Here is a 20,171-nt window from a genome sequence, read left to right on the forward strand (position 1 = left end):
TCTGTCATGGTCAGGTTCGTATTATACTTCTGCTCTTTGTCTATTGTTTCTGTGCTGCGCTCCAATACTCTTGGATTTTCTACTCTCCACACTTGCCATTTATTCCCACATTTTACCTATATAAAGCATTGTTCCTCTTCCATTCCTTCTCTGTATTATACTTTGTAGTACTTTTTTATCCCATCTGCTTCCTTTCCTATCTGAAATATTTAGAATATTTTTCCTCTTTCTGTGTTTTATGTTCTGAGAGAGATAGTTCAGATTTGAAGTTGGGCTGTATGAGATATTTATTTATAGTCATTGTATTAAATACAGTAGATGGCAGCTGGCACGCCCCCGGTTTGAAAACGCAGGCAGGAGTACCAAGAAATCTTCTGCTGTTGAGGAGTCAGCAGCAAAACATATTGAAGCTACCTAAAAAATAAAATAAATATAAATATCAGTTGAAGTGTAAACTATATTTACAATATTATATATTATATATATATATTTATTTTGGTCTACTGCTGCCTTGATTGGTTAGTGCATTTTTTATTGTGTGACTGTTCACCAAAGTTACACAACAACACAAAGAAACTAAGCAGTTGAGACAGCGTTAGACCAAAAACTCCCTTGCTCTCTGAGGTAAAGTTGCTGATTTTGTCAACAGAGTCTGGTGGCTCTGAAGAGAGCATAGAAAAGTGCTGTCTGACAGCAAGGTTGCAGCAAGCATTGAAAACATATTCTAAATATAGTGCACACTTCAACCAAAATGGATTTTTTTAGGTTGGGCTTTTTTTTAAGTGGCTAAAACACATTTTGCAGTTTCCACTCCTTCGAAGCATTAAGTTACATTGCTATACTTTAGCTCCCATGCAGGTACTCCTCTACATCTACTGTATGTAATACACTGACTATGAACAAGTACCTTGTACAACAACACTTAAAAAAAACCCAAACTATCCCTTTGATGAGCCATATTTTTAGTCCGCCTCTAGATATGTTGATTTTAGCAAAACCAAAGTAACAAGCCATCAAAATATCTTTTGCAATTCCTCAACTTCTGTGTCTTTTTGAGAAATAACTACTACCACTCATCTGGTTTAGAGTCTCTCCACTGCTCTCCAATCTGCTATCTTTAGACTTGTTCCTCCGCCCACTACCATTCTTGCATAGATATATCTGAAAATAGACATCCCCGTATTTTCAGTCTTTCTGTTCCTCCCAATTATATCCTCTCTCTCACACGATCTCTGTGTGGCTCTACAATTGCAAACATTTTCTTGCCTTCACTCATGTTTTCAGACTCCATACTATCTCTGTGCTGCACTCCCTATCAGCTCTCATCTCTTTCTGAATCAGTGTTTCCTGTTTTTTTACAGTAGGCACTGCATCTGTTCAAATCTCTTGTCGCAGTTCACTTGCTATCTGTTTGTCATTTGTCTTCCGCTCTTACAGTACATCCTCTTATCCCTTTACACTCTAGCTATCCTTTTTTCATCTTCCCCCCTTTTCCCTTCTTCGGTCTATCACACTGCTGTTCTTACCTCTCATACTTTGTTCTGACTGAATCCTTTCTTCTTTACGCGGCTGCCATGAAACGACTCTTTCTTTCAAAATCATTCTGTTCTCATTTTATTCAGTCCGTGGGTCTATCATATTTCATTTTCCCTCACCCGCTTTTTCTCTGATCCAACCTTTTCTTTGTGTTCAGTGCGTTCTTTCATCTCCCTCGGCCTCTGCCCAGACTTCCTTGTTCTTAACGCATTTGTTTTTTGGGAGCGTCACATGTCGTCTCCAGCGTGGCAGCTCTCCTCTCCGTGTATAATGAGGACAGGAAAGAAGAATGCGTCCTGGTAGGATGGAGGACGATCCCTCACTCCTCCATCACTGTCCCTCAACTCGACAGCCCCTCCACTCTCTTGCTCTGCTTCTTCGTCCCTCTCTCTGCCTCCTCTTCCCTGTTCCCTTCTCCTCACCTCCTCCTCCTCCGCCTGCTCCTCTTCCTCGTCCTCATCCCCTTCTCCTTCCAGCACTCCTCTGGTCTCCTCGTTGTCCTGTCTTGAACCTAACCCAAGGAATCCTCCTCCACTACCCCCTCCTCCTCCTCCATCTTCCCTACTTCCTCCCAGCCCTCCTCCCATGCTTCTTGAGTGAAACAGGCTGTTCTGGCGCCCTCCTCCAAGTCTCCCTAGGGAGAATCCGCTCCGACTGAGCACCAGCCTTCCTCCTATACCTCCACCTCCCTGCCCTGCTGCTCTGATCCCTGCCACGGTAGCGTTCAGGAGGGCTGTGGTTCCCATTGGGGCCCTTAGCCTGGAGGGAAGACTGGAACTCGACGTGGTCCTCCTGCATCGCGGGCAGCTCTGGAGGAGGTAAGCTGAGTTAAACACAACAGGCAGAGCTAGAGGAGGTGGGTTGGGCCCCTGGCTAGGGGTGGAGACTGTAGGCCCAGAGATGGGCGTAGAGGCCGTAGGGTTTGTCCCCCCGCTTACGTCCAAGTCCATAAGGAGGGCTTCAGAGTAGCTCGGGACCATCTGTTGGTTACAGCGGATGTGCCACTCCAATTCTGTCATGTCCACTGTGTTGACCCGAGAGATCGCTCTGTAACTCGTCCCATTTAGGCCAATTCCAATCCCGATTCCTCCTGGATGGATTCCATTCTCAGTCCCTCCTTCAACCCCGTCCCCTCTTCCTCCTCCTCCTGGCCCTCCTCCACCGCCTCCTCCTCCACCACCATCCTCGTCCTCCCCGAACAGCTTCTCCACATGGTAGTGGACATATGCCGTGCGATATTCTGACACTACCCGCAGTGGCCACGACAGGAGGAAGGCAGACGCCAGCCAGAACACCCTGTGCCTAGAAAACCAGGGCTGGTGAGCAGGATCTGGGAACGCCAGGATGTGTTCGCGGAAATCCACGTTCTTCAAGTGCATTCCCTCCCTGGCCTCCATGTAGTCGTCAAGGCCCTCGTTCTCCCCGAAGAAGCGCGCTCGCTTAGAATAACAGAAAATGTTAGAATTAGCACCAAAACAACTGACAATGTGTGACTCTTAAAGCCAAGGAGCATATCTTTAACTAACAACATTAGTTTGTGGTTTAACAATTTATGTAAAGAAAAATGCTATTCACAATCAGCACACCCAGTGTGTTTTATTACCCCAAATTCTGGAGGCCAAACCTGGCCCGTCAGAACATTGTTCCCTCTTTATTCCTTGTTTTCTATGTGGAGAATCACTTGGTGTGGTGGCTAACATTTTGCCTGCCTTCAAGTACACAATAAGGGACCCTTTTACAGAGTTCTCATTACAAAAAATAGTTGGCTGTAAATTAAAAGGCAGCTGGAGACAATCAGCTAGCTAGCTACTTCTCAATCAGCCAGCAACAGTTGTCATTTCAGACAGCGAAATCTCACCATTCAAGTTATGCACATTAAGGCCGTGATTGCTTTGAGTGACAGATGGATGACGTCCCTTGAAAATTTGCTACCTACAGCACAGGTACACCATGGCATAACACCACTAAAGCCAAAGCAGTAGCTGTCGCTTTTTCAATGTTTTCTTTTTTCATTGAATGTTTTTATGTTTTGGTTACGGTAAGTACATTTATTTTTACAGGTTTTAGGCCGTTTAGCTAGTAAAAATTTTTGATACCATAGCATAATCACAGTCAATCAGCATCTGTCCTCATTTTTTCACATTGCATAGATAAAACATATAAATAATAACACTGATAGAGCAGAACAGAATTAACTCTATTAAATATATTATTTCCTTATATCTTACCTGAGTGAGGTAGGCAGCTTCAGCACGTGCACTGGAAAAACTAAAGAGCACAAAAAGTAGTTAATAACACGCTTACCCCGCAAAATAATAATCTTCCCAAACATTTCTTTTGAACAGCAGTGTGTGTCCAACCTGAAACACTTTGTGAAACGGAGGCGAACAGCAGGGTGCAGTTGCAAGTCCAGCAGCTCCTTTGATACATCCTTGACACCATAGCGAGCATAGTCAAACTCTGAGCTGGAGGCGTGAGTGTTCACTCGCTCATGGTAGACCTGATGGAGGAAGGATCGTGGCATAGATGAAAGGAAAGAGTGTGATGGAGGGAGAACGGGGAAAAATGGAAGAGAACAGATGGGATGTTTGAGAACGTAAGAATACAGTTATTGGAAAGAAGTTTTCACATTTCAATACATTTCAACATCTATAAAGCATGGTTACTAGACAGAATGTTTGTCTTACTGCACACAGCTGTTAGCACACAACCCCGCAATATTTCACTAGGAGAAATTAAGATTTGCGTAGCAGTGATTTTAAGAGTTCATAACTCATCATAGCTAAAGTTTTGCAGTGTAGCCATTAACAGTATTTAAAAAAGGAGTGAATGTGAGACAAACTGTTAGTATGTAAGTTAAGAGGCATTACCGTAACTCACCTGTGTGGTCGTATATGCATCTCCGTTGCGGTATCTTGTCACCTGTCTGGTCCTCCTCACATAGTGATAGCTGATGGCCTTCCACCAAATGCAGGGTGTAGCCTGCTGAAGCCTCTGCACACGCTCATACACTTCCTGTGTCAGAAATAATGAAATCGTTTAATTAATGTCACGTTTAAATGTAAATTTCTACACCTAAAAACATATTCTGTAAACATTTATTTTTTTAACAGCCTGTTAAAAGTGTGGATGAACAATCTAAAATTCAAACATAACATTGCCTGAGCAGGTCTTGCAATAGCAGCACAAGCAGAACAATTAAGTTCCCATTATTTGCAGACAGCATAGTTAAGTCTGTGCAATCTGGTGCACGTCAGGCCCAGCCGAGGTTTGTTCATGGTGTTATGATTTGTTTTTTTTAATCGCTGTTTAGAGCTGTCTTAATCATAGGACATGTGCCCCTGACCGTCTGGACTAATGTAAAAAACATTTTGTTTTTGGCAGTGGCATATAGTGAAGATGAACAATAACCACTGTGCTTTTGGAGCAATGTGCTCCTGGAATTCCTGATAATAGACAGAGCAGACCAGAATAGACAAAAGATAGACTGATGCCCCCCAGTCATCTCATTTCCATATGAGTGGGCAAGAGTTATTTTGGGACAGTTGGAAATTCAGAGTTAAGAGTTCTCTTGAAATTTCTGACGAAGCTGCAACTGTCTGTGCAGACATTTAATATATTACAATAATATAATTCATGTAACCTCTTTATTTTAAAGCATTTTGCTGACACCATCATACAGAATATGTTTCAGTGAGTAAACAGAATCTGTTGTTCAGCTCAAGGTCACACACCCAGGGTTCCTGCAGCTAAAAGCAAGTTAGATTTAAGACTTTTAAAAGCTTTTTAATGCCACTGGGAATTAAGTTTAAGACCATTTTTTTAATAACCGAAATTGAAGAAGACAATTTTGTTTTGCCTAAATGTTTATTATGTCATAAAAAAAAGACATTTCATTTCACATTTATCATAAAACTATCTATTTGGATTACCAACAGAAGTAGAATTTATTAAACAATTAACCAAAACAAAATTGATATTACTAATTCAATGTCAGAGAAAACTATTTATAAAGTCCTACTTTTAATGTCTGAGCATGTTGAAGACTTTTGAAAGATTAATTTAAGTAACTGTAATACCAATTAAGGCCTTATGTTTAGATGAATGAATTCAATTCCTCTTAAGACTTTTTAAGGATCTGCAGGAACCCTACACACAACAATTTTGAGACTCCTATTGCAGCAGTTGACTCCACCGTCTGTTGGATGAAGGCGTTTTTTTTTAAGTCCTTGCTCAACGCTAAATTTAATGCTGAAACTGATTTTCACACACCTGGAATTCAGCATGAGCCAGCATCGCTGTCTTTGAGAAGCAGTGCCAGCACTCCACCAAGTAAACCACATACAGCATTGCCAGGAAGGCCAGGGGGATGTAGACATAGCCGCTGGAGCACGGACTGTCCAGGGGCAGGATGCCATTATAGTAAGCCGCCGAGGTTGCTTCGTCGTCAGCACCGAGAGGTATGGAGGAGGAGCCGAGAACGGGTACGCGACAGAGAGCACACCAGGCCAGCGTGGCAAAGCAGCCGTACATGAGGAGGGTCAGGAGGAGGCACTTCCAATGGGACTCCCGACACAGGGAGGAGGCCAGAGACTGCTGGACTGGCCGTTGCTGTGGAGAGAAAGGGAGACAAGAGATGTTAAGATGTTACTGACACCTCTCTGAGGAAGTCATTAATAAATAGGACTCCCAAAAGGCTTGTCATTTCACCCAGATGGGTATGGTTTTGTAGGACATAGCAGTGCACGCTTTAGTAAACGTCATAACCATCTCAGCCGTGTTAGCCTGTGCTTAAAGTGCATATTTTTACTTTCTATGATAAACTGTGTGCACCTTTTTAAGAAGGCCGAATAAAATTCCTGAATAATTTTGATCAGAATGAGAATTGGACACATTGGAATGTAATAAAATGGACTTGTTTTATTTCTAAAGTTTGGAAAATAATGCGAACTGGACTGAATAATGCACAAATACAATATTTATTTATTAGATGTATGTTATGTGAGAGGGTGTACAGGAATATGCTATTCATGTTTTCCTATAATTTGTATATTTGGGCTCACACCTTCAGCATATAAGTGGAAATTGATAGTCTGCCTTGTGAGCCTATTTGGGCTGCAGTGAGTCTATTAATGCAAGATACTACATTTATATCAAAATACAGACCTCTTGACTAAGTAGATTTTTGTTATTGGACACATTATGATGATCAATTTGAGACTTTATCGACAGTCAGGAAAAATCCATGTGAAAACCTGCAGGGAAGTCTAGTTGAGGATGCAGTTGTGCCAGCAGTGAGATAACAAATCATCTCTGCGTAAATGTACAGGTAAGTGAAGTCATCTGTGGTTTTAATGTTGAGGGTTAAGATTAGGTTTACAAAATTTTTTCAGTTAGTTTTGCACGCTTAACCAAAAAAAGTGATGGGTGGGTGCTGCACAGTGAAAGATACTATACCGAATTAACTTTGCTTACTTACTCACTAAAATATACAACTGCTACATTTAGTTGTCCCTGCAGTGTTCCCATACACTGATGTATTCATTCTTTTTTTGTATTTAAAATGGGTAAAATATAATCCATGGGAGAGGTGCACAAGGCACACTGATTCACTAAGCCCCTTGATCTGCTCCCTCTGTCTCATTCCTTTCATCAGATCACAAATAAGGAAAGAATTACCAAACTTATGCACCCCGCAGGCCCTCCACCTTACTCCCTGCTGATGGGAGACTATTCGCTGGGAGAAGAACGGGTGGAAGCTACGGAGTAGAGGCTCTAGTAAAGGCTTTGGTAACTCAAATTTAGCCGGTGCAAAACCCAGACCCGGGGTTCAGAGCAGGCTGTGTACCAGCAGTGCCAGAAAGTTTGCTGATGGAGCAGGGAATAAATGTTTGCCTGGCTTGAATTCAAGTTGCTATTAGAGCAACTGTAGGTTGTTGTCATCAGACCAGCCGTCATTTTTATATCCCTCTTCAGCTTTGTTTTTCTTGATACAGATGTCACTTTACTCAGAGACTGTCAGAATAAAAGTGGAAATCTATTGTCACAAGGGCTGACAGTGTTAATGCGTTAATTGCAGTGTAATAAAGGTCTGTGCATGATGCATTATTCTTTTAAACACATTTATCACTGGCTGACATTTCTGTCTCCAAGCAGCAGTACTGGGCTAAATTTTAAAGCTAGAGTGATGATACCGGTATCAAGACCTAAGGAATCTAGTGGTATCGTGTCTTGCTTCTCAGGAAGGGGCCTAATAACACCCCAAAGTTCAGCTAAATTTTGGTGATGGAAAAACAGCATGGACATTTCACAGGGGTCCCTTGACCACTGACCTGAAGATATCTGTATGAAAATGGGTTCTGTGGGTACCCATGAGTCTCCCCTTAGAAGACATGCCCACTTTATACTAGCCCCATGCAGTTTTTTGCTGTCATTTTTAACGCTGTCATTTAATTTTTAATCAAGAAAAGCTGATAAGAATTGCTTTATCTCATCAATTTGGACTTCAAAACTGTTTTGTAATAAAATATAATGGAATTGAAAACATGCAATAAAGAAATGTGATTAATCACAATAAACTATTGGAATTCTGCAATTAATCACAAATAAAAACGTCAATGATTAAATAGACCTAATTTTTACCTCTGTATTTAAATACATCAATTTATTTATTTAAATATCAATTTAAAAATTGTGAAACAAACAAACAAATAAATAAATCATAATACATCCATATTTCCCAAATGATTGTCAGGAAAGCAACACAGATTTTGAATAACTGGTGACCCCCCCACCCCCCATCCCAAAGTGACTTTTTAATAATCATAATCTCCCTGTTTGGTAAACAGGGTTGTATTTCAGATCAAGTGTGTAAGCTGAGGTCTTGAACAAAGGAGTGCATTAAACCGCCCCTTGCCCATCATAGGATAAGTGCTGCATATTAGACACACACGCACGCCTGCACACACACACACACGCACGCCTGCACACACACACACACACACACACACACACACACACACACACACACACACACACACTGTTTATGCCTCTCTAAGTGCACACTTTGACACAGCCTCATTCGCACTGCAAAGACATCATATTACAGTGCACTCAAACATGCACGTGTGCATTAGATCCACAGACATAGATGCTCTAATGTGCCTCTTTTCTCTCTTGCTGTCTGTCTTTATCCACGCACACGCCGCCATGCACGTTCTCGGCATTGTAATGCAGCCAGCGAAGTGTATGTGAATAATTTAGATGGGAACGATACTTCTAGACTGTTCTCTGGCTAACTGACTCCAGTCCAACATCAGCAGCGTAGCAGTGCTGCTTCAATTTGTGTGTGTGAACAAGGGAGGGAGAGAAAGATTGTGCCAAAAGGAGAAAAAAAAGCTTGTGTATTATGTATGTTGTATATCACAGAAGCATAAAAACAGAGAGAGAACACAGTCGTGTACTTCTTTGTGTGTTTGTGTCTATACTTTCATGTGCCCTCTCCATGTTGCTATGATCTGTGTGGTACTGAATGCGACAAAGAGCAACAAAGGAGATGACAAAAAAAAAAAAGATGGGATGACACCAGTGTCCTCTCCTCCTCTCAGCCAAGTCTGCCTGTCCTGTCAGCACATCGCCCGCCCCCCTCACTCCTTTAATGCAGCCACAATTTGCTATCCACTAGCATATTTGGCTGGCTGCGACACACACACACTCTGCCTTTCATTTTTTTAGCTACTGTACGTCAAGGGCAAGTAGTGAAAGGCAGCATGAAGGGCACCAACACTCCACTAGTCCATCATCATTCTGCAAAAGCCCCCCAAACCATGCAACTGCACATCCCAAAAATTTTTTTTGTGCTTTGTTTGCCTTTTCTCTCCACATCCTCCTTCCTTGTCCTTACGTAATCTTCTTCCTCCTTCCCCGAATCTTCCCTCCCACCTCCTGAGCATTTACTCTCCAATCCCAACCTCAGTCCCTCCACCCCTTCGTCCTCACCCCCCACGTCTCCTCTGTTACATCCTCTCTGAAAGGCTGTCTCTAAGTGGATTGATTGGGCTAAAAGTGTAGAGTGAGAGACAGAGGGGTGAGGAGCATGAGAGAGACAGAGGAACGGTCATGAACTTTTTATGAATGCAAGTACGAGGGGAAGCAGAAAGAGATGGGGGGGGGGGGGGCTAAAGAGAAGGCAGCAATGACCGACTGCACCTTTCTCCAGGGAACTCCTCTGCCAAAATCCATCCTGCTCGTTCCTCTCCTGACCTTCCTCTCCGTCTGTCTCATTTTGTCTTCCTGGCTCCAGTTCCCTCCTGTCCTTTTCCTCTTACCTTGTACAAATAAATGCTGCCAAAATAGAAGATATTCTAGCAATAAAAAAGAACCCACATGGGTCTCAGCTGACATTTTCATCAAGTCTTTGCAGCTGGTGTGAGCCCGCTGAGAGGAAAATCAGCCCCAAGACAGGAGTCAAATTATTCCTGTATGCACTTATGCCAATCACTATTTGTCAATACGAGCAGTTCTCTCTCACGCAGATCTGCTAAAATGTTTTGGCACTGAGAGACGCAGCCCGGAAACTAGTGGTCCGACAGAGATGCCACACAAAGTAAAGTCCAGGCTAAACTGTTTTTCTGATGTACTGGGAAATATCAGCTCTCTGTCCATCGTCGACTCTAAATAATGTTGGCACAGAGAGAGGGGCCATTTTGATTATTGCATCGTAGCTGTTAGAAGGTCAAGTTTCACCTCCAGTGACTATGCACACATCATACAGCATGATTAGATGGTAAATTAAACAGCAGACTGAGCTGTTCTGTTGACACTGAATCTCTATTACAGAGCAGAAGCAACTCCCACCAACACCTCCTTACTTAGGGATGTGCTACTCATTCTGATACTGATTCTGATACTTCAACTTAGTATGTCTGCAATACCAAGAACCAACCCAATACCAGTTCTCTCTTTTTCCCCAGTTTTTTGCACTGTGTACACCACAGTGTGGAACTCACTGGAATCATTTTTAAGTAAGCCCAGGGGTTGCTGTTGCAGTAAAAACTGAATTAGCGGCCTGCTCAAACTGAATGACTGTAACTCATAAAGAAAGCAGATTTTTAAAAAGACATTGATCTTGCATATCCCATCTATGCATCCCCATTTCCAATCATCCTTAAGTAAACCAGTGTAGGTTGTAGCAGGTTACTGTAATCACACTACATTTGCCTATAATGCAGTAATGTAACATGTTACTGCACTAAAGTCAGCAATCCCATTACTGTCACTAATCAAACAATTTTGTTGTTACTTTCATTACACAAGCTCATCAATCATCTGCATTATGGGCAGAAAAATCATCAAACATACTGGCAATAGCGATCCCCTCCAGTGTGCCTGTGAAGAGGCAGTCTGTGTTCACTCTGTGGAGGAACGGGTTGTCTGAGAAATTCTTTATAACTCTTAAGTGATGAGCATGTTAAATAAGCAGAACTTGTCAAATATAATGCCATGGTTTGGTGAGCTTGTTTAAGTGTGTTTGGCCCGTTAAATGCATTTTGAATGCTGTTCAAACACACATTTGTTTGTTTTTTAAAAGTCTGCCATCCTCTAAATGTGTTTGGAAAGACATTATCCTATATTATTTTCTTCAAGCCAAATGATACATTATTTTGAGGCAATTAATCTTTGTGCTATAGAGTGTTTAGGAAGTCCAACCTCTTTTGATAAAGTTTTATTTTGAGGCACTTGCAGCCTCCTGCATAGCCGTCTTGAGCCTTTAGTTAATTATTATTCAAATTATTATTTAAATAATTTGATTCCATCATCTTCTCTTAAAAACAATGATAATTGCAGTATATCTGAAAATTAGTCTAATGTCTACATCACTGTTGAGTTATGATATCAATGATAATAATAATTATTAGTAGTAGTATAGAGACTATTTTTCAGATGTCTGATCAAAGAAATACTGGACCTCAGTGTGTGGCAAGAAAAATAACTGAAACAATTCAAGACTGTGACCGCAGTACAGCCTGTACCAGCGGTCTGCAACGTTAGTTAAAGCCATTTTCTCACTCGTGCATGGCCGTGAAAGGAAACAAAAAACATATAACAGCTGAATAACAATGATAGGTGATGCGTGGTAAATCAGAACCAGTGTGGAAAGTTTGAGTGACAACTACAAACAGGAGGAGTGTGTGACAATTGACCTTTGTACTGATCCCAAGGTGTGATCAGTTCAAAGGTCTCTGTAAGGTGTGACTACAGCTAGTGACCAATGGGGATGCACTCTGGGGCTGTATAAGTAGTTTCTAGTGATCATCTCCTTTTCCAAAACTCTGCAGCTTTTAGGTTGTCTCATGATCCCCTTTCTGTTTCAGCTGCCTCTAGTGAGCTTTGCCTCTTGCGTCAGGCTGCAAAAGATCAAAGGCAAAGCTCACTCTCCTTGACATCATTATGAGAAAAAATCTATACAGCCTAGTCTGGAGGGTGTCAGCTTTCATTTTTGTCATATTTGAAGTTTGGACCGCCCTTCTTGCAAGCTCTTTTGAACAGGGTTTATGCAGGGTGGTACTTACATGACAAATTCTTCATTAATGTTTGATTAATAACTTAAATCCTGCGCCTGCATTGCATCAAACACATCATTTATCTGACAAGGTTCGTCTGGGCTGAAACTGCTGATAGTCTGACATTTTGTCTCTATATTCTATATATATTCCTAAGCTTCCACAGTCACTAGGGACAGCTGTCTGAAGAGGAGCCTACAGAGCTGGCATGGATTCATGACCACATTTTTTGAGGATTTTCTGGACACGTATCACACACCTTTTCTTTCCAAAAAGGTATTGGAGCACTGGATTCTACAGACAATGTGCACACTGTAGTTATTTCCTGCCTCTACTGAAACTGCAGTTGACAGAGCTTTTTCATTAATATGATTTTCTTTGCCGGTAAATGTCTCTGAATTCAATCATTGTTCTATAATCTGGTCTAGTAGCATTTGCAGTAATATGGTGCTGTTAAGGTGCAATTCTGCCACATGCTCAGTTACAGACTCTTCATTTTTATGTGTCCACGGATCAAATTTGAATCTTTATTGCTCTTACAGTTTCATTTTACTTATGGTCAACATTAAGCTTCAATAGAAAAACTATCTAGGGTGATGTTTTGTGTACAGTGCTACCTATATGAAGCTAAACATCCCTTAAGGTCACAAAAGAAGTCTGCACACTGTAGACTACATATAGTTTTCTTGTAAGGCAACATTTCATTCTGCACAATGTTCCTTGGGTCTTTCTCAGGCTTGCAGATTGAAATGTTACCTTGAAAGAGAAAGAAACAGTGAAGTATTCTTTGTTTTGCACCTGAGTTATTTGCCTGGTTGCGTGTATACTTGTTCACTCATCTAAAGCTAAACCCTCCTCTCGTCTTGCACAAATAAACACTTAGCAATAAACAGAAAATTACATTAGAAATTTCTACATTTGTACACTGTGCAGATATGATATTTCATATATTAAGGTGTCTAATAAAAATGTGTATTCCTCTCTCTCCCTCTGTGTCTCTGTTCATACTGATTCAGCTGGTTAGGTGTGACTGGAGCAGCTATAATTAGCAATCCTAGCAAGTGGGTGGCAAATGAAGTGAGGAAGTGAGGACAGGAAAATGTGCTGTTGATGCCTGCAGTGCACTGTTAAAAATGATGTGTCATGTCGATACGACTGGAAGGATTCATTTAGGAAGTCAGGTTTCTACTACCTCTGCTGCAACAATGAACAAATCGCAAGCATTTGGTGTGTTAGGAAATGAAATGTGTCATCGTATGCTCATTGTGATAAAAAGACAACATTACTCTATTACAAATTCTTTGTTTTAGAGTGTATTCAGCTGAGACTAATTATCCACCAGCAGCAAATATTGGCAGGTAAGGTGTGGGTCACCTATTTATAAATGAAATGTAACTGAAAGCAGCAGTCAGCCTTTATGTCGGCTTGAATTTATGCCAGTTACTTTACTAAAGATGGCAATTGGTGACAAGTGTAATAAAGTACCAAAACATCCACATAAACCTGCCAAGCAACTCCTGCAACACAATCTACTATTCTACTGCCCATCTGTGTGATTAGTAATTAGTAAAAAAAAACATAATTACACATAAATGAACGTCTGATACAATCACGCCCTTGCCAGACAAGTTCACACAATGCTGATTAGGACCCAGATAAAACCGAAACACGGCGCTAGAAATGTGTCACCAACAAAACCATAGTTTCCTTATGATGAATTCCTCTTATGCCATGTGTCACATTTTCCAACCAATTTTTAGACGTTCATAAAAGTTAACCTATTCTAATCAATTTCACACTTGGCCCAGGAAGGCAGTTAATGAAGCAAGCGGCGAGCTTACTACTGTTTTAATGCCAATCGATTTGCTAAGAATGTTGGAACAATGGCAAATGCAGATGATAGGCTGATATTAGTATTAGGTATTCAATTATGATGGAAGTCACCCGGTTACTCAAATACTAATCGGTGAACACATGCATGGAGTTGCATGAGCAGCCAAGTGAATCTCTCTGGAGAGTATAATGCAGTTTACGATAGTGATAAATAAGCGAGGTAGCTAGTTAGCTGTGGGACTGGGAGAGAGCTATGCGAGACAGAAGGGGGAATTCATATCTTGTGCTGTGCAGTTTCATGTAGGTTACTGTCTTTGAGAGAGAGACCACATGCCAGGAGAGGCATGGGGAAAATTACAGAAGATTAGTTGGTGTGTATTTTTCTGTTGATCACATTTGACTATATGGTTCCGCAAGCGCTCCCTCTCCACAGACGCTGTTTTGCCCGACGTGCTTTGCCATGGTGTTTCTTGGGGGGCTGCGGCTGTCTTTTTCTAGGTGTGATCCTGGTCTAACCCTATCATTTCCATTGAAAGCTCTCTGTATTCTGCAGCATACCGGAGTTGTCACGACTCTTCTAGCTGGCGCACCGGAAGTGAGGAGTTTTACGTCACCCAGCAAGAACTTCAGGAGGCAGGAAGGGGAAGGAGACCATAGCAACAAAACAGCAGCTACAAATATAGCAAAAGTTATGACGGAAAATCCTGACGCATCCAAGAAAGGTTTCTGAAAAGGATCCTCCAGATTAAAAAGAATCCCATATGAGGGATACAAGTTTGCTCTTATTTGCATTGAAAAAAGCACTCCTGAGAGCAGGGAAGACGTGGAAAGCGCACCCGCAGCATATGTCATAAGCACCTCTCAACAGTGTTTGTGCAATTCCTCTCACTGCAAGAGGATAGAAACAAAAGTTTTGCACTGCAAGTTTAAGAAATGAAAAAACAATACCAAATCTCATACTGATATTATATATCACTGTCAGGTTTGTTTGTATTTGACTGCAGCAGAAGTGCAATCTGCTACATTATTAGCGGCAGATGGAAATTAAGTTTAAATTAAATGTAATCAAGAATTATTTCAAAACATCTGTAAAGCAGAGTGATACATTAACTGCAACATCCACGTTGTGTTGTACTGAATATCAGCATATGTGAGGTATCTGCTGTTTAACTAAACTTTAACTTAAGATTTATAAGACATTATTTTGCTTCGTGTATTAGAGTCAGCAGGGATTACAACAGGTGAAAACTTGGTAAATGTTATTTTAGATCAAGTGTTTTTGGCTTTGAATATCGTTTGAATAAATTCTCCTTAGGAAGCCAGTGGTTTACAAAACACATCTGCTGTCCTGTGATGTTTTATGCCTCCTATCACCTTATCTTGTTTAGCAAATTCTTATTTATCTCATGGTGCATAAATTCTCTATTAGAAAACCTAACGGCTGTTCTACATATTGTTGGCCTGCTTCATGATGGCAGCCAGGCTGCTGTTATCATTTTTTTTATTGCAGCCTGCCTCCATGCTGGATTTAATAGCCATTCCCCATTTACAGTGTCAATGTGTCCACTTTTTTGTGAATGCACACCTTCATTTTAGGTTTGCATGATTCTATAGAAAATTACTGTTGCAATCTCTTAATCACAAATGGCCTTTTGTCAATGTTTCCTTCGGCACTGTATGGGACTACCAGGGGTTTGCGTCTCCAAGTGGCAGGGACTTTTTTAAATCTATAATATTTGTCACACAGCATTTTATTGGTTTTTTTTTCCTACCGCTGTTTGTGCACATTTTGCGGCAGAATGCAGTATTGTCATTGGTTGACAAAACGTGCAAAGAAATCAGGATCACTTGGTTTGATGTCACACATCTCTCTGCTGACAGATATACGTGCATAGAGGTACGTATGAATTAAATATGTGATTTTAATATTAATCAAGAGGCTCTACTTCATTTGCGATAATGCTTGTGTGATTGTGCAAAGAGTGAATAAAGTTAAGTGAGACACGAGTGTGCAAATGTTTAAGAGAGGGAGAGTCAAAGAGAGCGAGAGAGGAGAATGAAGCTGTATACTCCATGACAGGCAAATCTAAAACAGGAAGAAGACCGAGACAAGAGAGAGTAATGGAGGCAGAGAACAGATGACTGAATTCATTGCATTACATTGTACTGTCTGCACCACAGGCATGGATAGAGACAGACGAGAGTGGTGGAAAAAAGTAAAAGGCATCATTTAACACGCTTAGAAACTACATATTACGTGCCTATGGCTTTAAATAACCAGTAGCCAATTGCCAAACACTAAATGCTGTCAGTTTTATTGGCCATTTGTTAGTCATGTCAGTCTTTCGTGTTGTAAAAAAAATTCAGGCAATAAAGATGAAATAAAACTCCTCATACCACTTATAGACAGTTAAAAAATGGGAGTATCATGCCTTTAGGCCACTAGGGCAAGATATTTAAAGCTCATTAAAGCTAAAACTATTAGCCAATGAATCGACTATTCAATGGACAGAGACTTAAGGGCTGCCACAATGAAATGCAGATAATTCACTGGTTCCACATGTTTAAATTTGAAGATTTGCTGCTTTTGCAGCTCAGGGAAAATGTGATTGGAATTTCTTACCATCTTGTGGCATTTCACAGACAAGAAATTAATCATATGAGAAAAAAATAATAATAAAAAGTGTGATTAAATGACAGTGAAAATAATAGTTACAGCCCTGAAGCTGACATTTACATACATTAGTTGTTAAGGTGAGACCAAGTTCCTAGCCTTCAGAACAGAATGTGTGACACCAACCCATCACCACTGACACTCAAAGGTTTAAGGGGATATATTGGCAGAAATGGAATATAATAAGTATATTTCCTTCAGTGTATTATCACCTAAAAATAAGTATTGTTGTGTTTTTGTTAACTTGGAATGAGCTGTTTAAATCTAAAAAAGGAAGCGGGTCCTTGTTTAAGGAGATCATCATGTTCATCACCATTTTCTACGGAAGCCCAGATCAGACAAACCAAACACTGACTCTGGACATCACCATTGGATTTTTGTGTTGGCCACTATAGTTAGAAACCCATCAGCGTTAAACAGCGTCAGAAAAATACTGACATGTAAGGTCAATATGCTTTACTTATTGTTTTTAAATCACCTGGTCTGCATGTTTTGGAGAGGAGACCTGTGCAGATACCTCAGCTCCCAGTAAAAACTTCTTGACCAATGATGGAATTCTAACCAGGAGAAGTTTCAGCTGGTTGTAACCTGAAATCCTCACAGATGGATGCCACTAAATGCCCCTAAATCTTAGACACTGAACCTTGAAGTCGCAACACGGCCGGTCTTCCTGCTCAAACTGAGTAAACTCCACTAGTAAAGTCATTGGTCACTTCTTCCTAAGCAGTATAGCCCTGTCCTTATATACCACAACACCACAAGCATACAAAACGGCACTTTTCCTCTAAGCCAGAATCTGGCCAGGGAGCCAACTGTAGGCCTCACATGGACTTATGACAGCCCTCAACATGTCTTTCAAAATATCATTTATATTTAACACAATATTGGTTACTCAAGCAAAGTCAATCTGCATTTTTTTCATTCACCTCATGATAGCAGGACAATCATACAGTTTGTAGACATGCACCAAGAAAGAACTGAGCTGCCACAACTATTGTGTTTTCACTGACCGACTGCAGACAAGCAAACTAAAAACGACCTAACACCAGATATTTTCCTGCCAGTTAGCAGGTATAGCCAGTGCAAAGAAGCGTAACATTAAGAAGGCCACCGTTTTCAGGAGCAGTGAAAGATTAAATACTTTTTAAAAATGAAACACTGGCATTTGTGTCATTTCTTTGCAATTATTTTTTAAATAACTCATATGATGTGAGAAGCAGCAGGCCATTCAAAACAGTTTGGACCCCCCTTCTCAAAGTGTATAGACCTTCACCATCATGTTAAGCAGCGCAACAGGAAATGCTAGTGAGAATACAGTGTGCCCCGATCATTGGTTATCCATGGATTTTTTCCTGGCAACTGACTTACGTAATGTTTTATTATGTGCCTGCTCAGTTTCTCTTGTTATGTATTATAAAGATGACAAATACATGATGCTGCTTCCCAAATATTGGACTAGTAATAAAGGAAGTGGTGTATTGTTTAGGATTGCATGAATTGTGTGAGTGTGATTGCAGGGAAGCAGGGTTGTGTACTGGAAACTGTCTTTCAAATAGGGAGTCATATTCATGGCTTTATACTGTATGTAAACATGAACCTTTGAACAAGATGCCAATTTGCCATGTAAGGACTCATTATAATGGTTCAGGCTACAGAAAAGGACTTCGGGAGAGGTATAGTAGATGTAGTGGTGATGGTGGAGGCTTGCATAACATCAAGAAGTTTGCCAAACATAAAAGAAAACACACTGCTGGGTTGTTACGACTATTATAAATAGAAAAGCCCTGAAAAACTGTGTTTGGTGAAAATAAATATGCTTACAGCTTGGAGGTGTTACTCTGTGTTCTCACCATTCACACTGTGTCAGTGTAATTTTGGCTAAAAGGTGGGTGTGTGGCTAAACTGTGATGTCACCCTCTAGTGTATTTCAGTGGTGTCAGCTGGTAAATGGACATTATACTCTACTATACTGAAAAGGACCATCTCTCTCAGGGGTAACACATCATGCAGCCTTGACAGACGTTATCATAATCAATACTGTGGCTTTATCCCTGGACAGGGATTTTAGTGTTCCCTCCCCTCTCTGTTTACCTAAACCACAGTCTCATCTCCATTCATATTAACGCCAAGGTCCTGTCCCGTGTCCTTGCTCTAGTGCAAAGCATGAAGGACTTCACAGAAAACGACTCCTCGCGAAAACAGCAAAGACATTTTTTTTTGTCAATGAAAGACCGACATAGTCTATACAGCATGTCATACGTGATGCAGAAGTCATGGGTTGTTTTGGGACGACCAGCTATGACATAGAAATAGAAGCAGGTTCTTTAGGGGCTTAATATGCGCAACTTCAGCTAACTGGATTATTTCTGTTTAAGCATAAACAGCAGTGTACTCGTAAAAGGAGACAGAAAAGCTTAAAAAAATGTCCTTCCTTACCTGCTCTCGTCCTGACCCTTCCTCCAAAATGGGCTCTTCTGCGGTGGCCGTCTCCTCCTCCGTCTGCATTTTCCCTCTTGCCACTCCTTCCTTTCCTCAGAACCGGGCACAGGCAGCTCCCACCCCGGTAACGTCCGAAGGCAGGGACCTCCCCGGCGGAGCAGCGAGCTCGGTCACCCCATCCGCCGCAAGTCGGTATCCAATTTCACGATGGCGGGGCCTGCGGCAAATAAGCATCATCTACTCCTGGTTTCGCGGTACCCCCTGCTTTCTTACTGTGTCTTCTCCCTCCAAACCCGCTCAGCGTCTCTCCTCTACCTGCCCCATCCTTTGCCTCTCCGGTCAAAGCAAAATGTGACTAAGCATCCAAAGTCAAAGCCCGCCGCCCTCCCTCACGAAGCATTTCTCCGTCGCCGCTTCTGCCTCTCGTGATGCTCAGCTGCGAGTGTGCGTATGTGCACGTGTGCGCGCGTGACCGACAGCGCAAGAGAGCCAACCGGGGCCAAGGATTTCACCAGCAGCAGCTGCACAAATGAAGGAAGACGCTCGTAAGCACAAACCTAATACGCGATTTTAAATTTGAGCGTGAAAAGTGGAGGCTAAAAACAAGGCGTCGAAATGCAATAACGACGGCGAGGATGGCTGTCGTTAGTCAACTTTGTTTTGCACCTTGCATTGGGTCTCCTTTGACGTCATACACCAGCATCCCCACCCCCCCATCTATACACCTGAGCACGCTCGCACAAGCGCGAGTCTCCCCTGTGGAGATAGACAGACGCGCACACTCTGAGGCAAGCATGGCACTCCTGCCCAGTGGTGAATAAGTATTCAGGTCCATTCCTTAAGTAAAAATACTAATACTACCCTGTCAAAATACTCAAGTAGAAGAAAGTAATTCTGATCAAGGAAATGTACTTAGAATATTAGAATTAAAAGTACACAATGCAGAAAAAAACACAACCAAACATTTATTTAAAAAAAGAAAAACTCAAAAACTCAAAGTTATAAAACATAACAAGACACCCCCAACTTAAAACAAAAAAACACCAAAAAAAACCCTTAAAGTATTTTTTAAAATCCATCCAAAACCTAAAAAAATATTTGAAAATAACTGAAAATAAAACCCCCAA

The 20,171-nt window shown here is 41.3% G+C and overlaps 1 protein-coding gene across 1 annotated transcript; it reads right to left on the reverse strand.

Moving 5' to 3' along the window:
- Positions 1 to 628: 628 nt before the first annotated feature.
- LOC121962412 (transmembrane protein 151A) lies at positions 629 to 19,110 on the reverse strand. Its single transcript, XM_042512667.1, has 7 exons — positions 19,042 to 19,110; positions 5,809 to 6,147; positions 4,417 to 4,551; positions 3,897 to 4,036; positions 3,765 to 3,804; positions 2,717 to 2,975; positions 629 to 2,677 (listed from the first exon to the last, which is right to left on the reverse strand). Exons 1-7 carry the CDS (start codon positions 19,108 to 19,110, stop codon positions 1,764 to 1,766), a joined length of 1,896 nt encoding a protein of 631 aa, XP_042368601.1. The 3' UTR covers positions 629 to 1,763.
- Positions 19,111 to 20,171: the final 1,061 nt, after the last annotated feature.

This window comes from Plectropomus leopardus, chromosome 23 (assembly GCF_008729295.1).
Source record: "Plectropomus leopardus isolate mb chromosome 23, YSFRI_Pleo_2.0, whole genome shotgun sequence".
Taxonomy (NCBI): Eukaryota; Metazoa; Chordata; class Actinopteri; order Perciformes; family Serranidae; genus Plectropomus; species Plectropomus leopardus.

Excerpts from the sequence above, each read along its gene's own strand:
- LOC121962412 (XM_042512667.1), bottom strand. The coding sequence starts at position 19,110 with ATGCAGACGGAGGAGGAGACGGCCACCGCAGAAGAGCCCATTTTGGAG. Across the intron at positions 4,037-4,416 it reads ATGCATATACGACCACACAG|GTCTACCATGAGCGAGTGAA; the intron begins GTGAGTTACGGT and ends TTCCTCCATCAG. Across the intron at positions 2,976-3,764 it reads AAGCTGCCTACCTCACTCAG|CGAGCGCGCTTCTTCGGGGA; the intron begins GTAAGATATAAG and ends TGTTATTCTAAG.